Source organism: Miniopterus natalensis, chromosome 2 (genome assembly GCF_054644295.1).
Source record: "Miniopterus natalensis isolate mMinNat1 chromosome 2, mMinNat1.hap1, whole genome shotgun sequence".
Taxonomy (NCBI): Eukaryota; Metazoa; Chordata; class Mammalia; order Chiroptera; family Miniopteridae; genus Miniopterus; species Miniopterus natalensis.
This window is the reverse complement of record NC_142082.1, coordinates 1,005,179-1,026,851: the sequence shown is the minus strand read 5'-3', so window position 1 is coordinate 1,026,851 and position 21,673 is coordinate 1,005,179. Positions and strand designations below refer to the sequence as shown.

Below are 21,673 nucleotides of genomic sequence, written 5' to 3'. Positions count from 1 at the left end.
CAGAGTGAGGAAATCACGGCAGACTGGCTGGGGAGGCGTCTCCAGCCTGATCTAGGGCTGGGCGGGGTGGAAGGGCTGCGACTGGTATTCATGGTGACAAATGGCGCCGTGGGGCCGTTGGAACTGCGGGTCCCGTAGGTTAAACGTTCGGCTCTGTAAGGAAAGAGAAGCGTCTGGTCTTGGTTTTGTTTTTCCTTGTTGGCTTTCCCAGCGCTGTTTGCCGCCTCCCTGCCTCCCACGGGCGGATGTTGGGAGGTAACGGCATCTGGTGACTTCGTCACCGCTGGACTCTGGACTCAGTGACGCCGGGATCCACTTTTGCTTGAAGGTTTCTGTTTTTTTTACCTTCGCTCTTTAATTTCCCCACAGTCTGTTTTTCCCCCTCTGCGTCTCTGCTTCCTTTAGAATTGTCAGTGACCTCAACAGAGTGGAGTTCTTGTGGGAATTACTAAATTTTGTTGATTTAAAAATGAATCACACTTTGCATTAGTAATTTCAGTGTTGTAAACGGAGGCGCCCTGCCCCCCAAAGGCACCCTTTGCTTTTTGACTGTCTTGACTTTGCTGGTCCCCTAAGCCAGGGGAGCCCTCTCGCCACCCGTGTTCCTCGCTCAGCTCAGAGGCATTTACCCTGAGACGTGTTTCTGACCCTATGAGCACGTGCAGCTCTGTGACTTGCGCCTGAGTTTCTGCAGGAGCCAGAGGAAGGGAGGCCTGTGCAGTGCGAGACGAATAAAAGCTGCGAGGAAGCCAGCCCGGCCCATCCCTGGGTCAGAAAGTTCTGGAAGCCTGGCAGGACCACGGAAACCGGGTGGGAGAGTGGGCGGAGCGTCAGCCGGGAGACCCGGCCCGAGCCTTAGTTTTGCTCCCTTTTGCTCTGAGTGTCCCTGGCCTTCATCAGCCTCATCGCTGAGCAGAGGCGGGGAGTCACCGGCAGCCTCCCCTCCCGGCTCCGGACAGGACGCAGGTGACAGCTCTGGGGAGAGCGGTTTCCAGGGGAGGCTGATTCTAGGAGTGGCTGTTGAACGGACCGAGACGTGTGGCTGTGACCTCACAGGAGGACCCTGCGCTGGGCCAGTCGGTGCCCATGTGGAGACCAGGAGAGAACACAGACTTTCAACATAGGAGGAAACAGTTAAAAACGCAGAGTGGAAAACTGCGTGAAAATTGATGACCACAGAGCCTGGAATGCTGAGGATCCCCTAAACGTCAGCAGATACGAGCGCTCCCCCGATGTCAGGGCCCGTGTCTAGGCTGACGGAAGAGCTTCCCCAGCCCCCCCGCCTGCTTCACCTGCCCCGAGGAAGGGGGCGGTGCTCTCCCCGGGCAGTCTCCGGATCGGTCCCTGCCCCTTGGACAGGTGGCACCACCAGCTTTCCTGGGGTTTCTTTTGCATCCTGAAGATTGACCCTTAGCTTTCAATCTTTTTTTTTTTTTTTTCTTAAACCTTCACCTGATTTTTTTAATATGCTTTTACTGATTCCAGAGAGAGGGAGAGAGAGAGAAACATCCACGATGAGAGAGTCACGGATCGGCTGCCTCCTGCAGGCCCCTGCTGGGGATCGAGCCCAAAACCCGGGCAGGTGCCCCGACCAGGAATCAAACTGGGATCTCCTGGGTCCTAGGTCGATGCCCAACCGCTGAGCCACACCGGCCAGGCCCGAGGACATGTTTTCCTCTGCTTTTCAGAGAGTGGGTGAGAGAGAGACAAAGAGAGACATGGAGGTGAGAGAGACGCATTGACTGGTTGCCTCCCACACACCCTGACCAGGGCCCGAGGATCAAGCCTGCAACCGAGATACGTGCCCTCGACCAGAATCGAACCCGGGACCCTTCAGTCCACGGGAATTACCCTCATGTCCCCGAAGTTAGAGCAGGTTCGCTGAGGATGTCGCTGGAGTTCAGAGCTGAGAACCTGAGCACACACGGTGCCTTCAGGCAGCTCCGTCCCGTAGATGTCACGATCCCAAAGCCCCGAGGACCTCACCACGTCTTCCTGCACATATGATGCACACACACAAAATTCAAAAAATGACATATTTTCCATTTTTATCTTTTTTCAATATTTTTTCCTAACTAGGTTTCCTGACCAGCTTTTCTTCGCACAGCAGGGGCCTTCCCTAGAGCAGCCCGGCCGTCTGTGGCCTGAAGCTGTGACCAGCGGCTTTAACTGGACTTTGCTTTTAGATCCCAGTGTGGCCACCCCTCGTCTCTCATCTCCTGACCGTTGGTACCAGTGTCCGTGAAGTGGGGACAGGAGTCACCGGGGCTTAGTCTGGATAACTTTCATAAATAGAGATGGAAGCTCATTAAAGTCTATAGGAAGCTCCCCAACGGGAAGCTGTAATTACACTGTATTTTGCAGACGGTGGAGGGAAATCGGCAGTTTACCCGAGGGGGGCGTCCCCTAGAAAGGAAAGGAACCTGATCTGACAGCCGCTCGGGCGGAGGGAGGTAGGGTGGCCCTGACTCTAGTCTCCCCCCGCGGCTGGACAGAGATTGATAAGCGACATTCGCCAGGAGCCCCGCCCTCCGCCCCCTTCGCTCCCGGGGCCGGGCCCCTGTCCTGTCTTCCGGGCGATTCCATTACAGCAAACTTCTCAGATTAGTTTTCAGTCCATTTCGACTTGACTGTTATCTGTCCAAACTTTTCACTTTCATGTCAAAAATGTAATTATCCATCCAGGTCCCGGACAGCGTTCTTCACTTTTCATTACGTCGCTTCTCCCGCGGGGGTGCTCGAACCGGCCCGTGCCGTTGCTCCAGCCAGCAGGGTGGGCTCCGTGTCACGCTTTCCCTCCCGTGACGGCCGGGGCTGAATTTCACGCCTTTGTTCAAGGACACGACCCCTCTGCTGCCCCTGGGGACCTTTTTTCTTGTCTTTCTTCAAGGTTTTGCTCTCTTCCTGTGTGTGTATCTTTGTTCTCACTCCTGCGGGTTTTATTAAATCAGAGCAGAAACCCCGCTTGTCCCGCGGCCTCCCCGTTTGAGGTGGGTGCCTCCCTGCGGACACCCCTGCTCCGGGCTCCCTCCTCTGTGGCCTGCGGTGCAGATTTGCCTCCATCACCCTCTGAGGTCCCTGCTCTGTTAAAGGGAAAGAAAGCGCAGCCCTAGGTGGTTTGCTCAGTGGTTAGAGCATCAGCCCGCAGAATGAAGGGTCCCGGGTTCGATTCCAGCACATACCTCGGTTGCAGGTTTGATTCCTGGCCCGGTCGGGGCGAGTGCAGGAGGCAGCCCGTCGATCGACGTGTCTCACGTCTCAGTCTCCCCCCTCCACGCTCTCTGAAAAACAGTGGAAGAGATTTCCTCGGGTGGGAATTAAAAAATAAAGCTGTGTGGAGGGGAGATCTGTGGGCCCGCTGCCTTCGCCCGAGCCTGTCGAGCCCTGTGCTGCGAACGCCGAGGCTGGCGGTGGCTCCCTGAGAAGCGGACGCCGTGACACCCGCCTTGCGGGGCCGTTGTGAGCACAGGGACAGGACAGCGCAGGGCGCAGGTGTGACAGTCTGGGCACACGTTCGCGCCTGCAGGGTCGGGTCGTGAACAACGAGCTCTCGGCCGCCCGTGGGACCCGCCCACGCGCAGACACGGGGTGCCCTCCTCTGCCGCCCGGATGTGCTCCAAGAACTAGGCGTGCTGTTAAGATTCATTGCTGGGTGACTGGTTGATGATGTTGAAAGTATCCTAATTTAGTCTTTTATCCTGTCCCTGTTCTTTATTCTCACAATTTATTTGTAGGAGAAAGGGGACCAGTTGGCCAGTAGGGTTTGCCACACTGCGCTTTTCGTTGCATCCCGTGGCGCGTGAGAAAACCGCTCCCAGTTCCCTCTCCACCCCCTTCCCTTCTCTCCTTTGGTCTCCCTCCCTCTAAGAATCAGTGGAGGAAATATCTCAGGTGGGGATTAACAACAATAAAATAAAATAAAATCCCATAGTAATTCTTTACCAAAGCACAGATGGAAACTAAATATCCACACATTTCCAGTTTCCGCTTCCATAACTTTTCTATTTCGTAAGTTCTTATATTTAATTTTTATATGGATGAAACCTGGCTCTATTTTGGAAAGAAGTTTCCATGAGCTGCAGCTAATGGTAGCTGGTGGCTGCCGTGGCGAGGTTCTCACCTTTTGTTTATTTGTTACTCTTATTAGAAAGTAAAAGCGTTAATGCTGTCGATAGAGCATAATTACCTATAATGTTATACGCACAGGACGTAATGGATCTGGAAGGGCGAGTGACTTCTATTGAGGATCAGCAGCTGCTGTCCCCTGATCACCGGGTGGCTGCTGTCCCCTGATCACCGGCATGTTTCCTTCCACCGGAATTTCTCCGAGTGGCTTTAGAAGCTGCCAGGGCTGATCTTACCTCCCATTGTCCTAGTGGAATAAGTTTGTTTAGTGTTGTAAATGATGCAGCCTGGAAGCGCAGAACTGTATGAGTTGTCAAAGAGCGCGTTTTATATGAAAGCAAACTCTGCCTCTGAGACGAAATCCCCTGAGTCCAGACGGACGGGAGCCGTCCTGTCATCGGGAAGCTTATCTCGTCCTCGGCGAACGATGGCATTAGACCGGGACCCTCAAATCAAGTGAGCAACAGATAGGACTTTTATGAGGTTTTCCCTTGAACGATCTTATGATAGAGCCAGGTAACAGCATTTTATTTTTTCCGTCCCTACAAGGAGGGCCCGCAGAGGAAGGAGCTTGCCCTCAGTCCTGGACGCCTTCCGAGGCGCGAGGCGCAGTCGAGATGAGAAGGAAGCTGGATGCTGAGGAGCCTGGGTCCAGCCCGGCCCCCCGAGGCTCCCTCTGCGCATCTGCGTCTCCTGCTCACGCTCAGCCTCCGTGTGCTTTCTGAGGAGCAGTTCCAAACGTGGCCGATAAAACAATGATTGACATAACCTTTACATTTCCATCTGCAGTCATACCTTAATCACAACATATTAGCATATTGGAAAAATCCGAAGGCTTGGATAATTTTCTTTTGAAAAGGAAAGGAAACAGCTTTTAGACTTGTTCCTGGCAGTGCCTTCGGTCCACATGTTGAAAAAAATACCTTTTACCCCAAAGCCGTCTCTCAGGCGTCGTGTCTATAACTATATAAAACATCACACCTCTGTTGCTTTGAAAAATATGTAATTACAGTGTTGCTCTAATGTTTGTGATTATCAATAATAAAACACACAGGAGACAGAAGAGTAAAATGGAAAAAAAAAAAAAAAAACATAAAAAGAAATGAAACAACCACATAGGTAAGACCACGAAACGGCAGACCTCACTGAAAGCCAACTTTATTAGCATCCGCTGGGTGGATCGCCTGTGCCTGGCCCTGTCGTGAAAATGAAAGGAAGCCTTTAAAAAAGGCCCGTTTCATTGTGTCCCTCCCGTGATCAGCACGCTGTTGTCAGGGCCCATGAGGTGCTCTGTTTCCATTTTTGCTTAATCCCCCCACCTTTGTCACCGGGCCCCAGCCCCGAGCCCCCTCCCCTCCGACAGCTGCCGGCCTGACCTCTGTCTCTGCCTCTGTTCCTTTCGTTAGTTCATTTTGTTCCTTAAGCTCTGCAGATGGGTGGGGTCACATGGCCTTAAGAAGGTAACGCTGGGCGCTTCAGATGCTCCAGCCCCCGGGGCCTGAAGTCCGCCCTCTCCCAGGGTCCTCAGGGCCTTTTGCTTATGGGAGAAGCAGAGGGAACACTGCCCCCTGCTGCCTGGGAGGGGACGTTTGGATCCGGAGGGAAGGTTGGCCTGAGAACCCTCATAATGATGACTCGCTGACCGCTTGGTTCTCAGGGTGTCTCCCGAGGCAATGTGACCAGAAGCAGCGCCCCAGGGGCCCCCAGCGCAGGAGGGACCGGCTGGGCCACAGGAGCCTGTGTTCCTGCCCAGGATTCGGACAGTGAAGAAGCTGCTCCCGTCTGTTCTCAGGGCTGGAATTACCAGGCAGTGCAAACGCTAGTTTAGCTTTGGACCCGAGAGACAGAAGCACCGGGGGCAGGCGTCTGTCACTTTCTCAGAAGGGGAAGCACCTTGTCAACTCAGATGCTAAGTGGCTGCTGATGCTGAAGCCCGGGGGGCATCCTGTCGTGTCAGCCTGTGGCACCCATGGGTGGCTCTGCAGGAGAGGAATTTAGGCTGCTCGGGGAGGCTCTGCACGCGTCCGAGGGGACTGGCGCTCGTTACCCAGAGGGGTTCTGAGAAATGGAGCCAGACTCGCACGGCCCACACCACACGCCACCACCACACACAACAGCGAAATCCTCAATTTAGGAACAAAGGGAAATTAAGAAGCCTGTTGTTTACTTAATTCCTGACTTGAAGAGTGGAAGAAATCTGATAGGAGACAGTTAGAGGAGGAGCATTGTGCAGCGGAAACCCTGCCAAGGGGATTAAAACAAAGCTGCAAGATCAGAAAACAGGGAAATAAACCAGGAGAAATTTGAAGAAATAGAAAGTAACTTCATCTTTATGTCAATTGCTACAAATGCACAAAAATCAACAAATACACTTTGTTTCTTTAAATTTTTCTTTCATAAATTATTTTGTATGTGTATATATACATATACATACATATACATATACATATACACACAGAAACATACACAGATGACAACCGACTGGCATAGATATAAACCAGGGGTGGGGAACGTCGGCCTGCGGGCTGTGTCTGGCCCTGTCAAGGCAATCGCATCTAGGAGCTTTTTTTATGGCTAATTTTTAAGTTGATCATTTTGTGTGGCCTGTGAATCATGTTATAAGTATCCAAATGGCCCTTGGCAGAAAAAAGGTTCCCCACCCCTGATATAAACAATTAAGCAACAGTCAGTGGGCCCACCTGGCGAGTCCCAGGGCCGGGCCTGCGGGACAGACCCGGCAGCGCTGGAGGTGGGTGAGCGCGCCTGGGGGCAGCCGAGGTGGGGACTGCCTAACTCATGAGAGGTAAGACAAAAATTATAAATTTTAGAGTAAAAAAATAACACGCATCACACTTTATTTCACTGCCAGTTTTATACTGGAAATGTATTTGAACGTGTCTGACACCCTTCAAAGTCTCCCTGGGCCTCTTTGCCCCCTGTGGCGCTACTGAGAGTAAAATTCCTATCAGATTTTCTGCATCAACCCTGTTTGCCTGTATGTTTCCTTCGTCCTGGGCACCTGCAGGTGCGGCCGGTCCAGTCGTATGTTAAGTACCTGTTCCGCGTTTTCAGAGGCTGCCAGGCGATCTCCCGGGGGGCTGCCGTGTGTGTTACACCCCCAGCAGTTTCTGGGGGTTTCCCGTGCTGTAAATTCGGCCCGACCTTGAGCGGGGCGTGTTTCAAGTCCAGCCTTCCTGGTGGGCGCGCATGAAATCAGGGTCTTCCCGCCGTGAACGGTTGAGCGCTTGCCTTGGGAAAGCAGCCACATCTGCACCCTGGGAGTGAGGCCGAGGGTGGGCCACACGCTCGTGGTCCTGATGTCCCTGCTCAGGCCCGGCCTCTGCTGAGACGTCTGCCACGGCCAGAACCTTTGCAGCGGGCGGGAGGCCGGGCTGCCCTGGGCGGTTCTTGCCCTTAGGAACCTCGTCGGGACGCCGTTCCGAGCAGAGCTGTTTGTGCTTTAATTGTCGCTAAGCTCCCTTCCCTGGAAGGCTAATTACACGTTCATTGGGCACCTTTGAACGGCACTTGTAAGCAGCCAGACGGCCTGGTGGAAATTGTTTGGGACTTTGCTAATGTAGGTGTTATTAAAGGAAATGTAGGTAATGTTTGGTGTCCTGGGGGGATGATTCCTATTTTCTAATGGAATTCAGGCATAAGAAGCGGTTGACGCCGTCGACAGATCATCTGATTTACACAGTCGCAGGTCCTCGTGTGGAGTGAGGAGGCTTCATTTCCCCTCGAGGTCGGAAGACTCCTCCCCACGTGTCTGAGGGCCCAGGCACGTGTCTTACCAGCCACTCGGCGCAGATGCTCAGATCAGCTCCGAGGGCCACTGATGGGCACGCGGACACCCCTCTGGTCCTGAACGAGCTCTTGCTGCTTCTCTGAATTTGATTAAAATACCTTATTAGTAGCCTGTGTAAATTAAATACTCTCACATTCCCATGAAGTTTGAAAAATCTTCCCGAAAGAGATCGACACACTGAGTAGACGTTTCATGAAAATCGCTGGTCTGCAGGACCATGCTAGAGGAATCGATCCATATCTAATGAATCCAGTGATGAATATTTTCTCACAAGCTGTATTGATGGGGAAAGGTCCCTGTGCCAATGAGGACTAAGAAGTCTCTCTTTCCACTTCATAAATACTCTCATCATCTGATACGGGCAAGTCTTCCTTGTAAGTCTCCCAAAGGAGAGCTCTACAAGCCTCTGAATAGTTAAATATTATTAGTAATGTTATTTTTTTACGATCACATGTAGGTTACTAGAGGGGGGACAGGGTCACCTTCTTATGAGGAACTTGAGCTTTTACAGAAATGAGACTATGTCCGTCCTCATTTCCAAGTCTCCAGCTGTGCTCCCAGTTTTATCGGTGGCCTTTTACGACGTGGCATGAAGTGGGGTGGCCTTAACATTTCGAGCACAGTCGAGTCTGAGCGCTCTGCGTAGCGCTTGCCCAGTGTCTTAAAGCGCGACGACCTCAGCAGAGCACGTTGGATGTGACTCGGCCCCAGTTGCTGGTCCCAGGCCTGTGTTTAGGCCGGTGGCTCCGCTCCGTGGAGGCCGCTGAGTTGGTGGTTTCTAACGTCATAACAAAATGTAAGCTGACCAGTTTTTAAAAAGTTAATGATAGTGTCTCACCTGCAGCCTGGCAGAGACAAGGCATATAAACAATGTAGTTTTCCCTTGTGTCGTCTTCTGTCCCTTCGTTTAATAGGAGAGGCTGCCTCGGGTGACAGTGAGGCCGTGGCTGGTGTCTGAAGGAGCGGAGATGGCCTCGCTCCCCCGTGCTTTCCCGGGATTGGCTGGGAGAGTCCTGGTCCCCGTTAATGGCCAGTTAGAGAAACCAGAGGAAGACAGAGCCCGGCGGGATGCCCTCCGGCACCTACGCGCCTGGCGTTCACCCTCTGCGTTTACTCTGAAGGCCACCCTGACTTCTAGCATTAAAAATGAGGACCAGAAGCATTCAAGTCACGTATGTTATGGGGAGGAACTCCTGGGTGCTGCGGGAACCTCACGAAGATTAAATCCTACTCTTGGGAGTTTTCTATTTTCTGAGTAACGTGTCACCCCGTCCTCACGGGGACGACCCCAAAGGAGGGGAGGCCTTTTTACAGCAAAGTCTTTTCTTTCTTCGGTAAATGGAGAAGCACTCTGACCACATGATGACATTCAGGCGACGCTGTAGGGGTCACCTTCATCACTCGGCTGTGTGTAATTATAAGAATCCCGCTCCGTGGGGCGAAGCCGCAGCAGCTGAGCTGCACGTGCGTCTATACGAACGCGCCTGCACTCGCGCCTCGCGGGTGTTTCATTGATTTACACACACGGACTTAGTGGCTGTTTTATCGATTTCCTCTCAGTGAAGGCGGAAACAGGGCAGTGTGGCCAGCCGGTCAATGTTGTCCCAATCGTTATTCAGGGAAAATTGAATTCTGCATAAATGGACTAAACCAGGCCCCGCCGGGTGCTATCAAACAAGTACAGTCACCCTTGTTCCAGCCGTGGTGTGTTTACATTCCGTACGTACAGGCAGGTTGGCTTCCTATCCTGGTAAACGTGTGTCCCTGTTTATAGTTAAAAGAGTAAATACATTAAACAAATTATTGTTCTTTTTTTAATTTTATTTTTTTAATTACAGTTTTCATCCAGTATTATTCTGTATTAGTTTCAGGTGTACAATCATATACTTTACAGAGTGGCCCCGATATTTCCAGCGGGCACCATCCATAGTTACCGCCTTATGATTGACTATCCCCCCGTCTGCACTTTACGCCCTGTGGCTGCCCTGTAACTGCCCATCTGCACTGCTCAGTCTCGCAGCCCCCTCCCCTCTGCCAGCTGTCAGTCTGTTCTGTCTCTGTGAGTCTGTCTGTTTTGCTTGTTAGTTCCTCTTGTCCGCTGGAGTCCCCACCTGCGTGGAGTCCTGTGGTATTTGTCTTCCTGTGACTGACCGTGAGCGTGTGGGTTTGTTTCTGGGCTCCCCCTCCTGTTCCTTGGACTCTAGGTTTGTCCTGATGCCAGCGCCAGACTGTTTTGATTCCTGTAGCTCTGCAGTATGTTTGAAATCAGGGCATGTGATGCCCCACAGCATTTTCTTAAGATTGTTTTTCTAATTTGGGGTCTTAGGAGGTTTCATACAAATTTAAGATTGTTTTTCTATTCTGTGAAAAAAATGCAGTCTCGTCTGGGGGTGGTCCAGGGGCACTTCGCCTCCCCCCAGGTTTCACAGTGCGTCCTGGCTGTGGATGGCGCTGGTTGGTCTTTTTTGTGAGGGCGACAGAAGTCAGGAATGACCTATATCACCATCTGAATGACATCATTTTAAAAATCCAAATAAATTCTCCTGTGGTAACTGAGATCTCAGCCATCTAGGGCCTTTCAGTTGCCAAACAGCAATGTTACGACTTCGCCAGGATGGACGTAGTGAGACAGAGCCCACCCACGGGGCCGCACTCGGTGTGTCTCCACATTTACTCCTGGTAAGTCATTCTCGATAAAAGGCAGGGGGATTAGCTCAGATAACCCAAAAATCACGCACTGGGGTTTGGAGAAACTGCTGTGTGTACGTGTGATTGTGGGTGAACACCATTTGAGGATTCAGTTGTATTCGCTGGGCACTTTTATACTAAGAACTTCCCTAAGTGCTTCAGGAATAAAGAAAGGAAGTTGCTGAAACTGGTGGGTTTCTCATCTGCTGTGGGGACAGATCCCAGAGAGCGGTCAGGACGGCGTTTCTGTTACTCGCTGCCTCGCCCAAGCCTACCCTTGACTATCCGCAGACAACAGAGCCGCAGAACCTGACAGAATGGACAGCCTCTCTGGGTGTCCTCCAATAGATCGATCGTGACAGCCCACAGTTTGTTACATAAAACAAACCGAACAAAGATGCTGACCAGGCTAATTACATCCTGTCTCCTTCCTACCTTCTTTTCGGGCCTTTTTGAAAATCAAATGTGCGCCAAGTACACTTTCACGGGGAAAGGGATTCTGACTCCCTCTCAGTCCCACACCCCCAGCTGCCTCCTATTATCTACGGTCGTCACTTATCCTCTGTTATTTTCTTTAAAAGGTACTGCTTTCTAAAGTGCGTCTAAAAATCATGAATTTTAAAGAGTTTGCAATTATATAAAAACTCCTGAAGCTAGTGGACAATTACTTATAGTCTGAGAATTAAGCATTATGTCCAACCCAAGTTCTTATTTGGCAAAATATTATTTTATCTTATCAAGAAAACATGGGGATACGTTTCCAAACAAAACAGGTGCATTTTATTACTTAAAAAACACATCATTTTAATTTTTCATATATTCCTTATACATTTTTCAATGTGTCCAGACCTCCCCCTGGGACAAGGGCTATAAGCTGACGGAGCTTCATCGAACCCAGAGTCAGCTACAACTCTTCTTCTAGATGCCACCTTTCCGTATCCACAAAATGCATCATTATTATTTTTAATACAGAAATCTTTTGTTTTTTCAAATAATAAAATATTAACGTTTTTCTCAACCCACCGCCCTCCTGAATCCAAGGTCGGTTCCCCACTGGATCAGTGTTCCGTGACTCGTCGGCGCATCAGAGTGTGGCGGGTGGAGACGTAGGTCATAAGCACACGTGGGCGCCGCGAAGAGCAGGTGTGAGCAGCGTCTGCGGCGCCTCAGTCACTGGATCAGGGACTGTCAGGGGCTGCAGATTTAACAGCCAATGAAACGGAGCTGACGGGGGAGCGCAGAGGGAAGGTGATGCGCAGTGACAGGTCTTAGAGGCTCGTGGGGCAGGTGATAGAGGCCGTCCCGGAGCAAGGGGGACCCGAGCTAGACGACCAGCGGCTGACTGAGTCAGTGAGATGAAGGGCGAGTGGACCAAACGTCTGCAGCAGACGTGATGCTGAGCGCAGCGGGTGCCACCCGGTTCCGAGGAAAGTGCGCCTGCCCGGGCTGCGGACGGCAGGTGGAAGTGGTGAAAGATGCCCCCGGGGGAGCACTGTCCAGACTGCCAGGCTTTCTGAGTCAGGGGACAGACTCTGGACTAAACATCCAGCCTCTGGCCCAGCCGGCGTGGCTCAGTGGGCTGAGTGTCATCCCTGTGCCCCAAGAGGCCACCAGTTCGATTCCCGGTCAGGGCCCGCGCCTGGGTTGTGGGCTGGATCCCCAGGAGGGGGCGTGCAGGAGGCGGCCGAGCAATGTTTCTATCTCTCCCTCTCTCTCTAAAAATCAGTAAAATCGTAATTTTTAAAAAAGAATCCAGCGTATGAATTGTGAGGAGACACAATTCTGTCCATGGCCATTCCGAATAATTATTGACTAGCAGTTAATTCAATGTTGTATCCCAGGTGAGTATGTGCTGGGCAGATGTCTGTGCCGCCCACTTAGGACGGAGCCATATGCTAGCGAGAAGCATTGCCGTGTAGGAGGAAACGCCTGCCCGGCACACGCCCGGGCGGACGGCACGCCAGCTCCGTGAGTGACCTAATGAAGCGTCCCTGGGCAGGGCCAGATTCCCTTCCAGGGCAGTTCTGGGTCTGCTCTAGTGCACAGATAATTGGATAATCACGAGCCCAAATGTTGTGCCTAATTGAAGAGCCACTTGAAAAAAATAGCCCAGAAAAATGTTTAAATTATGCACCGCTCACCGCCCATTCCCATCACAAAATGATCTTTGCAAAGTAGGCACAAGGTATATGTTAGAAGTAGTTAACGTGGAATATTAATCTTTAGTCTAATATAGCGGACATCACGCAGTAGCATTTAGCAGAGATTAAACAAAACAGCCGTCTCAGCACAGGAGGCGTGGGGGGTGCGTCTCCCAGGGCCCCCCCCCCGTCCATCCCAGGAAAACCGGCCGTGATCCCATCTGGAGGAAATAGTGAGCTCATGTTCCAGGGCTGGTCACTGAAAGCGTGGGCGGTGCTATAAAAATGATAGCTTTCATTCTGGTGCAGTTACTATCTTCTTGGAAAAAATGTTGATAGCAGGGCCGGTGATTTATTAAACCTGCTCCCTAGTTTCTAAAATTAAAATTGGCTTTTTTCCCTTTTCTCTTCCTGGGACCAGCCGTCCAAATACACTTAGAGGTCAAGAAAATGCAAATGAATTGGAAGTTAGCAGGTTAAAGAACACCTGCAATTGCCATCTAGTCCCACAAAAGATGCCTGGCGCCTGCCTGACTTTCGTGGCAGAATTAAGAACAGAACTAATAAAGTGGCTGATCCACGAGACTCCCAAGCCGTCCCTTACGTGTTACCTAATTCACGATTTCTCCACCTATGTAAACATCATCCTGGTAACAGTCACCTTTTGTCTGGATTAGCATTTTGAAATTTATCTTTTTATTTAACTCCCAGCTTATTTCCAAAATAATTTAAAGAGACATACTTCCATTTCCCTTTCTGAAAACTGACCACAGAACAGCAAACTGTGTGGACACTGTGCCAGCCGACAGTGCCAAACGCATGCAAGGGATTTTATCTGTGCGAGGAGATTTTGTTTCCACTGAAATGGCACCATTTGTGGAATTAAATTCAGTTTCTAATTCTGCCAGCATTTCGTGGCAGGTGTTGTGACTGGCTGTGCAAATTCCGCTTTTAGAAGCAGCTCTTTCCCTTTGCTGTCCTGCCCCCAAGGGTCTGGGAAGCTCTCTGATGACATTTCCAGGACCCTCAGAGGCCACACGAAACACGGCTCTTGTCTGGTCCAGGCCGTTGGTCCCGTTGCTTGTGTCAGTGCCAGTGAGAGACTTGGTTCCAGGCATCCTGAGCGTTCAGGTCAAGCCGGGCCGCTCCTGGCTGTTCATCGGGGGCAACAACATGACCCCCCCGCCTGTCCCTAAGCAGAGGTGCTGTCTGCAGCCCCCTGTGCCCGCGTACCACCCGGGGGCACCTGGCTCACTCCATAGCCTGTAAGGTTAGCAGAGTGCACTGAACCTGGACCCGGTGCCTGTTTTTTTTTTGTTTTTTTCTGTTTCTTTTGTTATTTTCTGCTCAAGAAAACAAGTGGTAACATCCCCGGTGGTGAGGGTCCTGATACCGTTACGATACCTGATACCAACCTCACTTCTGTGATTTCCCTGCAGACCGGAGGCGAAGTCTCCCCTCCCACACGGACTGAGCCATCCCTGGATCCCCCCCCCGGGGGGGGAGTCCCCAAGCTGTAGGCATTTACCTTGGAACCATCCAGAAACTCAGCCCTGAGTCACCTCCCCAAACATCCCAAAGAGTGAGGACTTGATCAGAAAGTGGTTGGGTCGCTAATAAAACCTAAATCCAAATGTGCTCTGGGTCACTGTGGGGTAATTAAGTGCTGGCCCATGAAGAGCTTCGGAAGGAGGGCCAACAGGGGCCTTTGGGAGACGTGTGCAGAGAAACATCCTGTAAATGTTAAAACTCTCTTTCCCCCCAGCGCCACCTCCGCCAGCCCCGCAGAGGGGTCTTTGAAAGGAGTCTCGCCCGGCCGGGCGTGGCTCAGCGGTTGAGCATCGACCTAGGGTCCAGGCAATTGGGGTTCGATCCCTGGTCAGGGCGCATGCCCGGGTTGCAGGCTGCAGCTGATCAATGACTCTCTCATCACTGAGGTTTCTCTCTCTCTCTCCCTCTCCTTTCCTCTCTCTGAAATCCATAAAGATATATTTTAAAAAAAGAAAAAAAAGAAAGGAGTCTCATCCTAAAACCCTGCAATGCCTCCTTCCCACACACTCAGCACAGATCCCCGCAGGCTGCGGGGTGCGCCCCCTTCCCTCAGCACCTCTTCCCAGACCCCCCGCTGCCGGCGCCCACCGCAGGGCCTCGCCTCTGATCCCCGCCTCACTCCCGGCATTTCCGCCGTTTCCACCTCCTGTTACCGAACTCACGGGGTGCGCGCTCGGGGTGCTGTGCCCGTGAACAAGCCCTGCCCCTCATGAGGTAGTTTTAGGGACTTGGCAGCAGGTAGAGGAGGTGAATTCGCATCCACAGCTCCGTCCCCGGGATGGGGGCTCAGCCACTGCTCCTGTCATCTCTCGGGCTAATGACGCGGTTTCCTCTCCGCCGTGGCCGCACTTACCCAGCTGGGTCCGGGTCAAGCCCGTCCTGCTGGCAGCTGAGTCTGCAAAGCACTGGGCCACGGTCTGACCTTCAGCAGGAGGCGCATCGCCTGGGAGCCGCGGGGCTCGGGGCCCTGCGTCCGCTGCCCTCCGACCCCCTTGCAATGAAACATTGTAACTATTTTCTTTCCCACCGAATTACAGCCCCATCAGCGCATGAATTTTGTCTCCTTTGCCCACTCGCCTCATGTCCTAGACCAGGGCCTGACCCGCGGCCGACCTTCCAAAAGTATGTTTGGGCGAATAGACAAGCCGGTGGTTACCGTTCACGCGTCCTGTGTGGTTAACGTTTCAGACGGAGCCACGTGTGACTTTCCTGCGTAGGTTGGTGCACTCGTGTCCGCATTTCATTCCAGTCATGTTTCATGGAAAGAGGCCTGATTCTACAGATTTCCTTTTTATCTAAAGATCATAAATATATTCATTTTGTCTCATAAATGGGTTTTAACCTTAACTAAAGGGTTTTCAAACGGATGTACTGATTTAAACATTCAGTAGGGACCCAACGCCCTGCCTTGTACTGTTTACACTGAAACCACGTGGATCAGAGCACGTGGCTGGGGCTTGCCCTTCAGAGGCGGGGCCGTGGGTGACATGCGAGACGTGCGGGGGCCGGGAGGCGCATCGGCTCCTCGTGACATCCGTGTTGTCAACACATCTGTGTCGCCACTCGGATCCCTCAGAAGACAATACATTAAATACCTTTCTCTCAAGTTTAAATTACACCTTTTCCTCACATTCATAATTAAGCTTTGGGTGGACTGAGTCACCTTTTTACAACTGTTTACGAAAATAGTGCTGAGACCAGCGATTATCAACCACTTGTTCGTTTCCTAAATTGTTGAAAGCCGCTCGTTGCTTATTTTTAACCGTCCGCTTGTCTCTCCCACTTTCAGAGATTGAGAAGGGGGGCTGCGGGGACCCCGGCATCCCTGCCTACGGGAGGCGGATGGGCAGCAGCTTCCTGCACGGAGACACGCTCGCCTTCGAGTGCCAGGCGGCCTTCGAGCTGGTGGGGGAGCGAGCCATCACCTGCCAGCGCAACAACCAGTGGTCCGGCAACAAGCCCAGCTGTGTGTGTGAGTGTCTCTCACCCCGAGGGCCGCGGTCCTGCCGGGGAGCGAGACCGGGACACGGGCGCGTCCGGGGGGCGCTGCGCAGGGTCACTCACCTGGGAGAGCCTCACTGAGCGGGACACCCGGGGCCCTCCCCACGCCCGCCTCCCTGCAGCCCTGACCTATGAGTCCTCCCACGGCACCTGTGCTGGGCAAAGGCCGCAGGTGGTCCCTGTGCTGGGTAAAGGCCGCAGGTGGTCCCTGTGCTGGGTAAAGGCCGCAGGTGGTCCCTGTGCTGGGTAAAGGCCGCAGGTGGTCCCTGTGCTGGGTAAAGGCCGCAGGTGGCGCCTGTGCTGGGTAAAGGCCGCAGGTGGCGCCTGTGCTGGGTAAAGGCCGCAGGTGGCGCCTGTGCTGGGTAAAGGTCACAGATGGTCCCTGTGCTGGGTAAAGGTCACAGATGGCACCTGTGCTGGGTAAAGGCCGCAGATGGCACCTGTGCTGGGTAAAGGCCGCAGATGGCACCTGTGCTGGGTCAAGGTCACAAGTGGTACCTGTGCTGGGTCAAGGTCACAGATGGTCCCTGTGCTGGGTAAAGGTCACAAGTGGTACCTGTGCTGGGTAAAGGCCGCAGATGGCACCTGTGCTGGGTAAAGGTCGCAGATGGCACCTGTGCTGGGTCAAGGTCACAAGTGGTACCTGTGCTGGGTAAAGGTCGCAGATGGTACCTGTGCTGGGTAAAAGTCGCAGATGGCACCTGTGCTGGGTAAAGGTCGCAGATGGTCCCTGTGCTGGGTCAAGGTCCCAGATGGCACCTGTGCTGGGTAAAGGTCGCAGGTGGCACCTGTGCTGGGTAAAGGTCACAGATGGCACCTGTGCTGGATAAATGCAGCCAACGTTCCTGCCAGAGAGACCGTGACCCGTGACCACAGTGCTGTTTCCATCAGGAGCTTCTGGGGCTGGACCACGGGGCACCCAGAGGGCAGTGGGGTCCTGATGATGTCATGACCTTGGGAGACACTGGGCAGGGATCATGAGCTTCGCTGGGGTGTCACTTTGAATTTCATGTGAACAACTACCTGCCTCCTCCTGAGTTAAGTGTTGTAACAAATAGAAAAAAGGTGCTTTGTAGCCCATTTAAAAACAGGATGTTTTTTGTAACTAACTATAGCAATGGCCAGAAAACATGAAATTATGTGGAGTGAGAGACAAAACCACACCCTAGAAATAAATCCAACAGGTATTCCCTAAAAAAAGAAAAAGTACATAAATACACAGGGTGTCCCCCCAAAAATGTAAACACACTTTGAATAATTATTAACTCCAGTGGGTTAAATCTGAAAAGTAAGACACATTAATTGAGCTATCAGCTATTGTGTATACATATATACATATTTTGGGAGTGTATATATATATATATATATATTGTTATATATATAAAGATTTTTAAGTACACATTCTTAAAAGTAAATTTCCCAAGAGATTTTTATAACCTCCACCCAGAGCATGGTCTGATTTTCTAAGGTATTTTTTATTAACAGTTACCCTGTAACTAGTAAAATAAATAACAAAAAAATGCTCACATAAAATACAAAGGGAAAAGTCAGCCTAGAAGACTGAGCAGAACCTCTATTATTTCCCGGAAATTGTTCCTGTGACACAGACACACTCTTTCATATTAATATTTGCTCTTTGAAGGCAGAAACTTGTAACTAGAAATGTTAGTATTTGCCCCACGCCTGCCACCTTGACGGGATCAGGCCTGAGCCCAGCTGTGCTCGAGCCTGTGCAGCTCTGGCTGAGCTCCACGTAATGAAATATTCTGTTTACAGCCTGGGAAAGAGAAAATGTTAGGGTCCAGAGTTAGCAATTTAATATAGCGGACGGTCCTCTCGCCGGGCAGGCGCGAGCCCCTCGCCCAGGCCCGGCCATCAGCTCCGGCGCCCGGCTCCTGGCTCCGCACCGTGGGGTGAACACCCGTGTGTGTCTCCACAGTTTCGTGTTTCTTCAACTTCACGGCGTCCTCGGGGGTCATCCTCTCTCCCAGTTACCCCGAGGAGTACGGAAACAACATGAACTGCGTGTGGCTGGTCATAGCGGAGCCGGGCAGCAGGGTTCACCTCATCTTCAACGACTTCGACGTGGAGCCCCAGTTCGACTTCCTCGCCATCAAGGACGACGCTGGGCCCGACATGACCGTCCTCGGGACCTTTTCGGGGAACGAGGTGCCCTCCCAGCTGGCCAGCAGCGGGCATGTCGTGCGCCTGGAGTTCCAGTCCGATCACTCCACCACCGGCCGGGGCTTCAACATCACCTACACCAGTGAGTGAGCCGGCGCCGCCTGTCGGGCCGCTCCCCGCGCCGGAGGCAGGGACCGGGGTGATGCTTCGAGGGCTGTAGTCAAAATTCACAGTGAGAAGGGCTAAGCTCTAGGTCATGGTCCTGGTGACCGCAGGACACGCCTGTCAGGCTCGGGTCAGGTTCAGCCCTGTAGTAAGGACTGAATCGCTCAGGTCTCTCCTTCCCTCCCTCCCTCCCTCCCTCCCTCCCTCCTCCCTCCTCCCTCCCTCCCTCCCTCCCTCCCTCCCTCCCTCCCTCCCTCCCTCCCTCCTCCTTTCCATCCATCGGTTCATCTGCCCACCTCTGCACCCTCTGTGCAAAAACAATAAATAAATAAACAGCGTAGACACAGGGCTGAGGGTTTGGGGTCAGGAGCCCCGACCAGGACACCAGCACCCGGGTGCGCCCAGTGGATTTTGATGAGACAGCTAACTTTTCTTTAACTCCGATTTCTCACCTGCAAAATAGATTCCACTTAAGAGCATCTGGTCGGGCACTGTCGAGGGAGGGAGCACTGCAGCGTGAGATGCCAGCTACGCGCTCTGGCCGTCTCCCCCGGGCTCTGGGCTTAGCATTTGCCAGGAGTTATCTCATTTGATGGGACAGCAACTCTGGGCGCAGACCTGCTGTCCCTGGTTCTGTAAGGAAGGGTGGCCAGGCTCCCACGGTCAGCGCCACCTGCCCAGGGCGGGGAGCAGACGCAAGACCCGGACTCTGCCCCGGACCTGTCTGAACACAGACCTTACCCCCCAGCTCCTCTCGGCTGCTCTAGGGGTCTGGGGGTACTGGAGGTGCCGTTAGGTGCCCCTGGTGACAGCTGTGCCTGCGCTCCTCCCTCCCTCCCTCCCTCCCTGCCTCCCTCCGTCCCTGCCTCCCTCCCTCCCTCCCTCCCTCCCTTCCTCCCTGCCTCCCTCCCTCCCTCCCTCCCTCCCTCCCTCCCTCCCTCCCTCCGTCCCCCCCTCCCCCCCATAAGCCGGCATCCTGTTTCTGTACCGTGTTTACCTATCGATCTGTGAAGCGATGGCTGAACTGAGGACAGCACATAGGTCTGGAAGAGGGTTGTTTCCTGTTTAACACACACACGTGACATCTGAGTGTGTTTTCCCGTTTCTCAGCGTTCGGTCAGAACGAGTGCCACGACCCCGGCATCCCCGTCAATGGGCAGCGCTTCGGGGACCGGTTCCTGCTGGGGAGCTCGGTTTCCTTCCACTGTGACGACGGCTTTGTGAAGACACAGGGCTCCGAGTCCATCACGTGCACCCTGCAGGACGGGAACGTGGTGTGGAGCGCGGCCGTGCCCCGCTGCGAGGGTGGGTGCCCCGCCCCGGCCGCCGGACGCCAGCCAGCAGATCACAGTGGTTCCCGGGCGGCACGGCGGGGCTCAGACACGGGACACAGTGTCTCCACCCTGGACGCAGGGCTGAGATCCTGCCGGGGCCGTGGGGGGGGGGGGTCTGCCCCAGCCTCGCTCCAGCTTCGGGGGCTCCCTGGCGATTTCGGAGTTCCTTCCTCCGCGTGGGAATGCATCTTGTCCCAAAGTCCCCTCGCTCCAGGGACAGTGGTCATGTCGGACCAGGGCCACCCTCCCGCCCTCCTGTTAACTAATCCCATCGTCGATGACCTTACTTCCAAGTTAGGTCACATTCAGAGGTTTGGGGTTAGAAATTCAAAATATGAATTTTGGAGGGCACGTAATTGAACCCACATGGAGACACTAACGCCTCGAGCACAGGAGAGCGCTTCCCTGCTTCGAGCGTGGTGTGTGTCCAGCTCCGCGCGGTCAGTGACCTGCCGACCCCTCTCTCCCTTCAGCCCCGTGTGGCGGACACCTGACCGCGTCCAGTGGTGTCATCCTGCCTCCCGGGTGGCCAGGATATTACAAAGACTCCCTAAATTGTGAATGGATCATCGAGGCGAAGCCAGGACACTCTATCAAAATCACTTTCGATAGGTAAGGAAAAAACCTTTCTCCTGCATTTTGGACCTAACGACCCAGGGATGCCCAACGTTTTTCCTTAAATGGGCCTGGAATCTTGGGAATACCATGTTCTTTATAGTCCCCCCCAAAGGAGTTTGCTTAAGTAGGAGTAAGGCACAGGCTTGGTGAGGTTATTTTTGTCGCTAACCCTCCCCCGAGGATACTTTTTCCGTTGACTGTTAGAGAGAGGGGAGGGAGGGAGGGAGGGAGATGGAGAGGTGGAGAGAGAAACATCCGTGTGAGAGACACATCGATTGGCTGCCTCCTGCACGCACCCTGATCAAGGCCAGGGATCGAACCTGCAACCCAGGTACATGCCCTTGACCAGAAATCAAACCTTCAGGCCTTTGGTGGGAGCCTCGGGCCCAGCCCACCGCTGCCCAGCTCTCCCGGTTGCCGGCCTGGAGACCACCCGGGGTTCGGTCCTGCAGGGGGGCGCACTCTGGGCGATTGGACGGGCGCCTCCTTCAGACCCTCAGGTGGCTGGAGGCACAGGGAACGGCCCCTCCCATCTCGTGGTGGCGGCAGGTGACTGGGCGCGGCCTCGGGTGGCAGAGGCGGCCGTGGGGAGGGCCCGGCAGGTGAATGCCCGTGAATTATCTGCCCCTGAGATCACTGGCGTGTCCCTTGGCACAGGTATTTGATAATGTATTTAACGATCTAAAAAACTATTATGCTATCGAATTTTTCATAATGAAACATTTCACCATTTGTCTCAAGAATGAAATCAAGTTGAAGATTATAAACCAAAAATGTTTTGGGATGAACCACATGTTTTAAAATCTAAGGGAGCATCAAGTTTTGTGTCTCAAGCTCCCCCTTCGAGCAGCCTCCGCGTCTCTCTGACAGTGACGTCTCCTGGGCTTGATGAGTCTGGGTTTAATATTCAGAGTATTATAATGTCTCGAAACAGATGCATGTTCTTATTTTATTTCTGTTTGTCACTAGTTTTCTAACAATCAGTGATAACAGCCTCGCAGGAATTATTCTGAGCAGGAGCCACATTATGTCTTAGTGATTATTTGTATTTGAAAGTATGATTTATATTATTATTTACTTTTGGTAGGATAATAACAGTCTCCACTGGATGATCTCGC

General features: G+C 52.9%; 1 protein-coding gene across 1 annotated transcript in view; it reads left to right on the top strand.

Moving 5' to 3' along the window:
* The window catches only part of CSMD1 (CUB and Sushi multiple domains 1), a 193,176-nt gene that overhangs the window by 6,297 nt on the left and 165,206 nt on the right, over positions 1–21,673 (top strand). The window contains exons 2-5 of the mRNA XM_087815024.1: positions 16,103–16,285; positions 18,254–18,580; positions 19,714–19,908; positions 20,411–20,549. Of these exons, the coding sequence (XP_087671150.1) occupies positions 16,103–16,285; positions 18,254–18,580; positions 19,714–19,908; positions 20,411–20,549 (844 nt within the window). The remainder of the gene's footprint in view (positions 1–16,102; positions 16,286–18,253; positions 18,581–19,713; positions 19,909–20,410; positions 20,550–21,673) is intronic.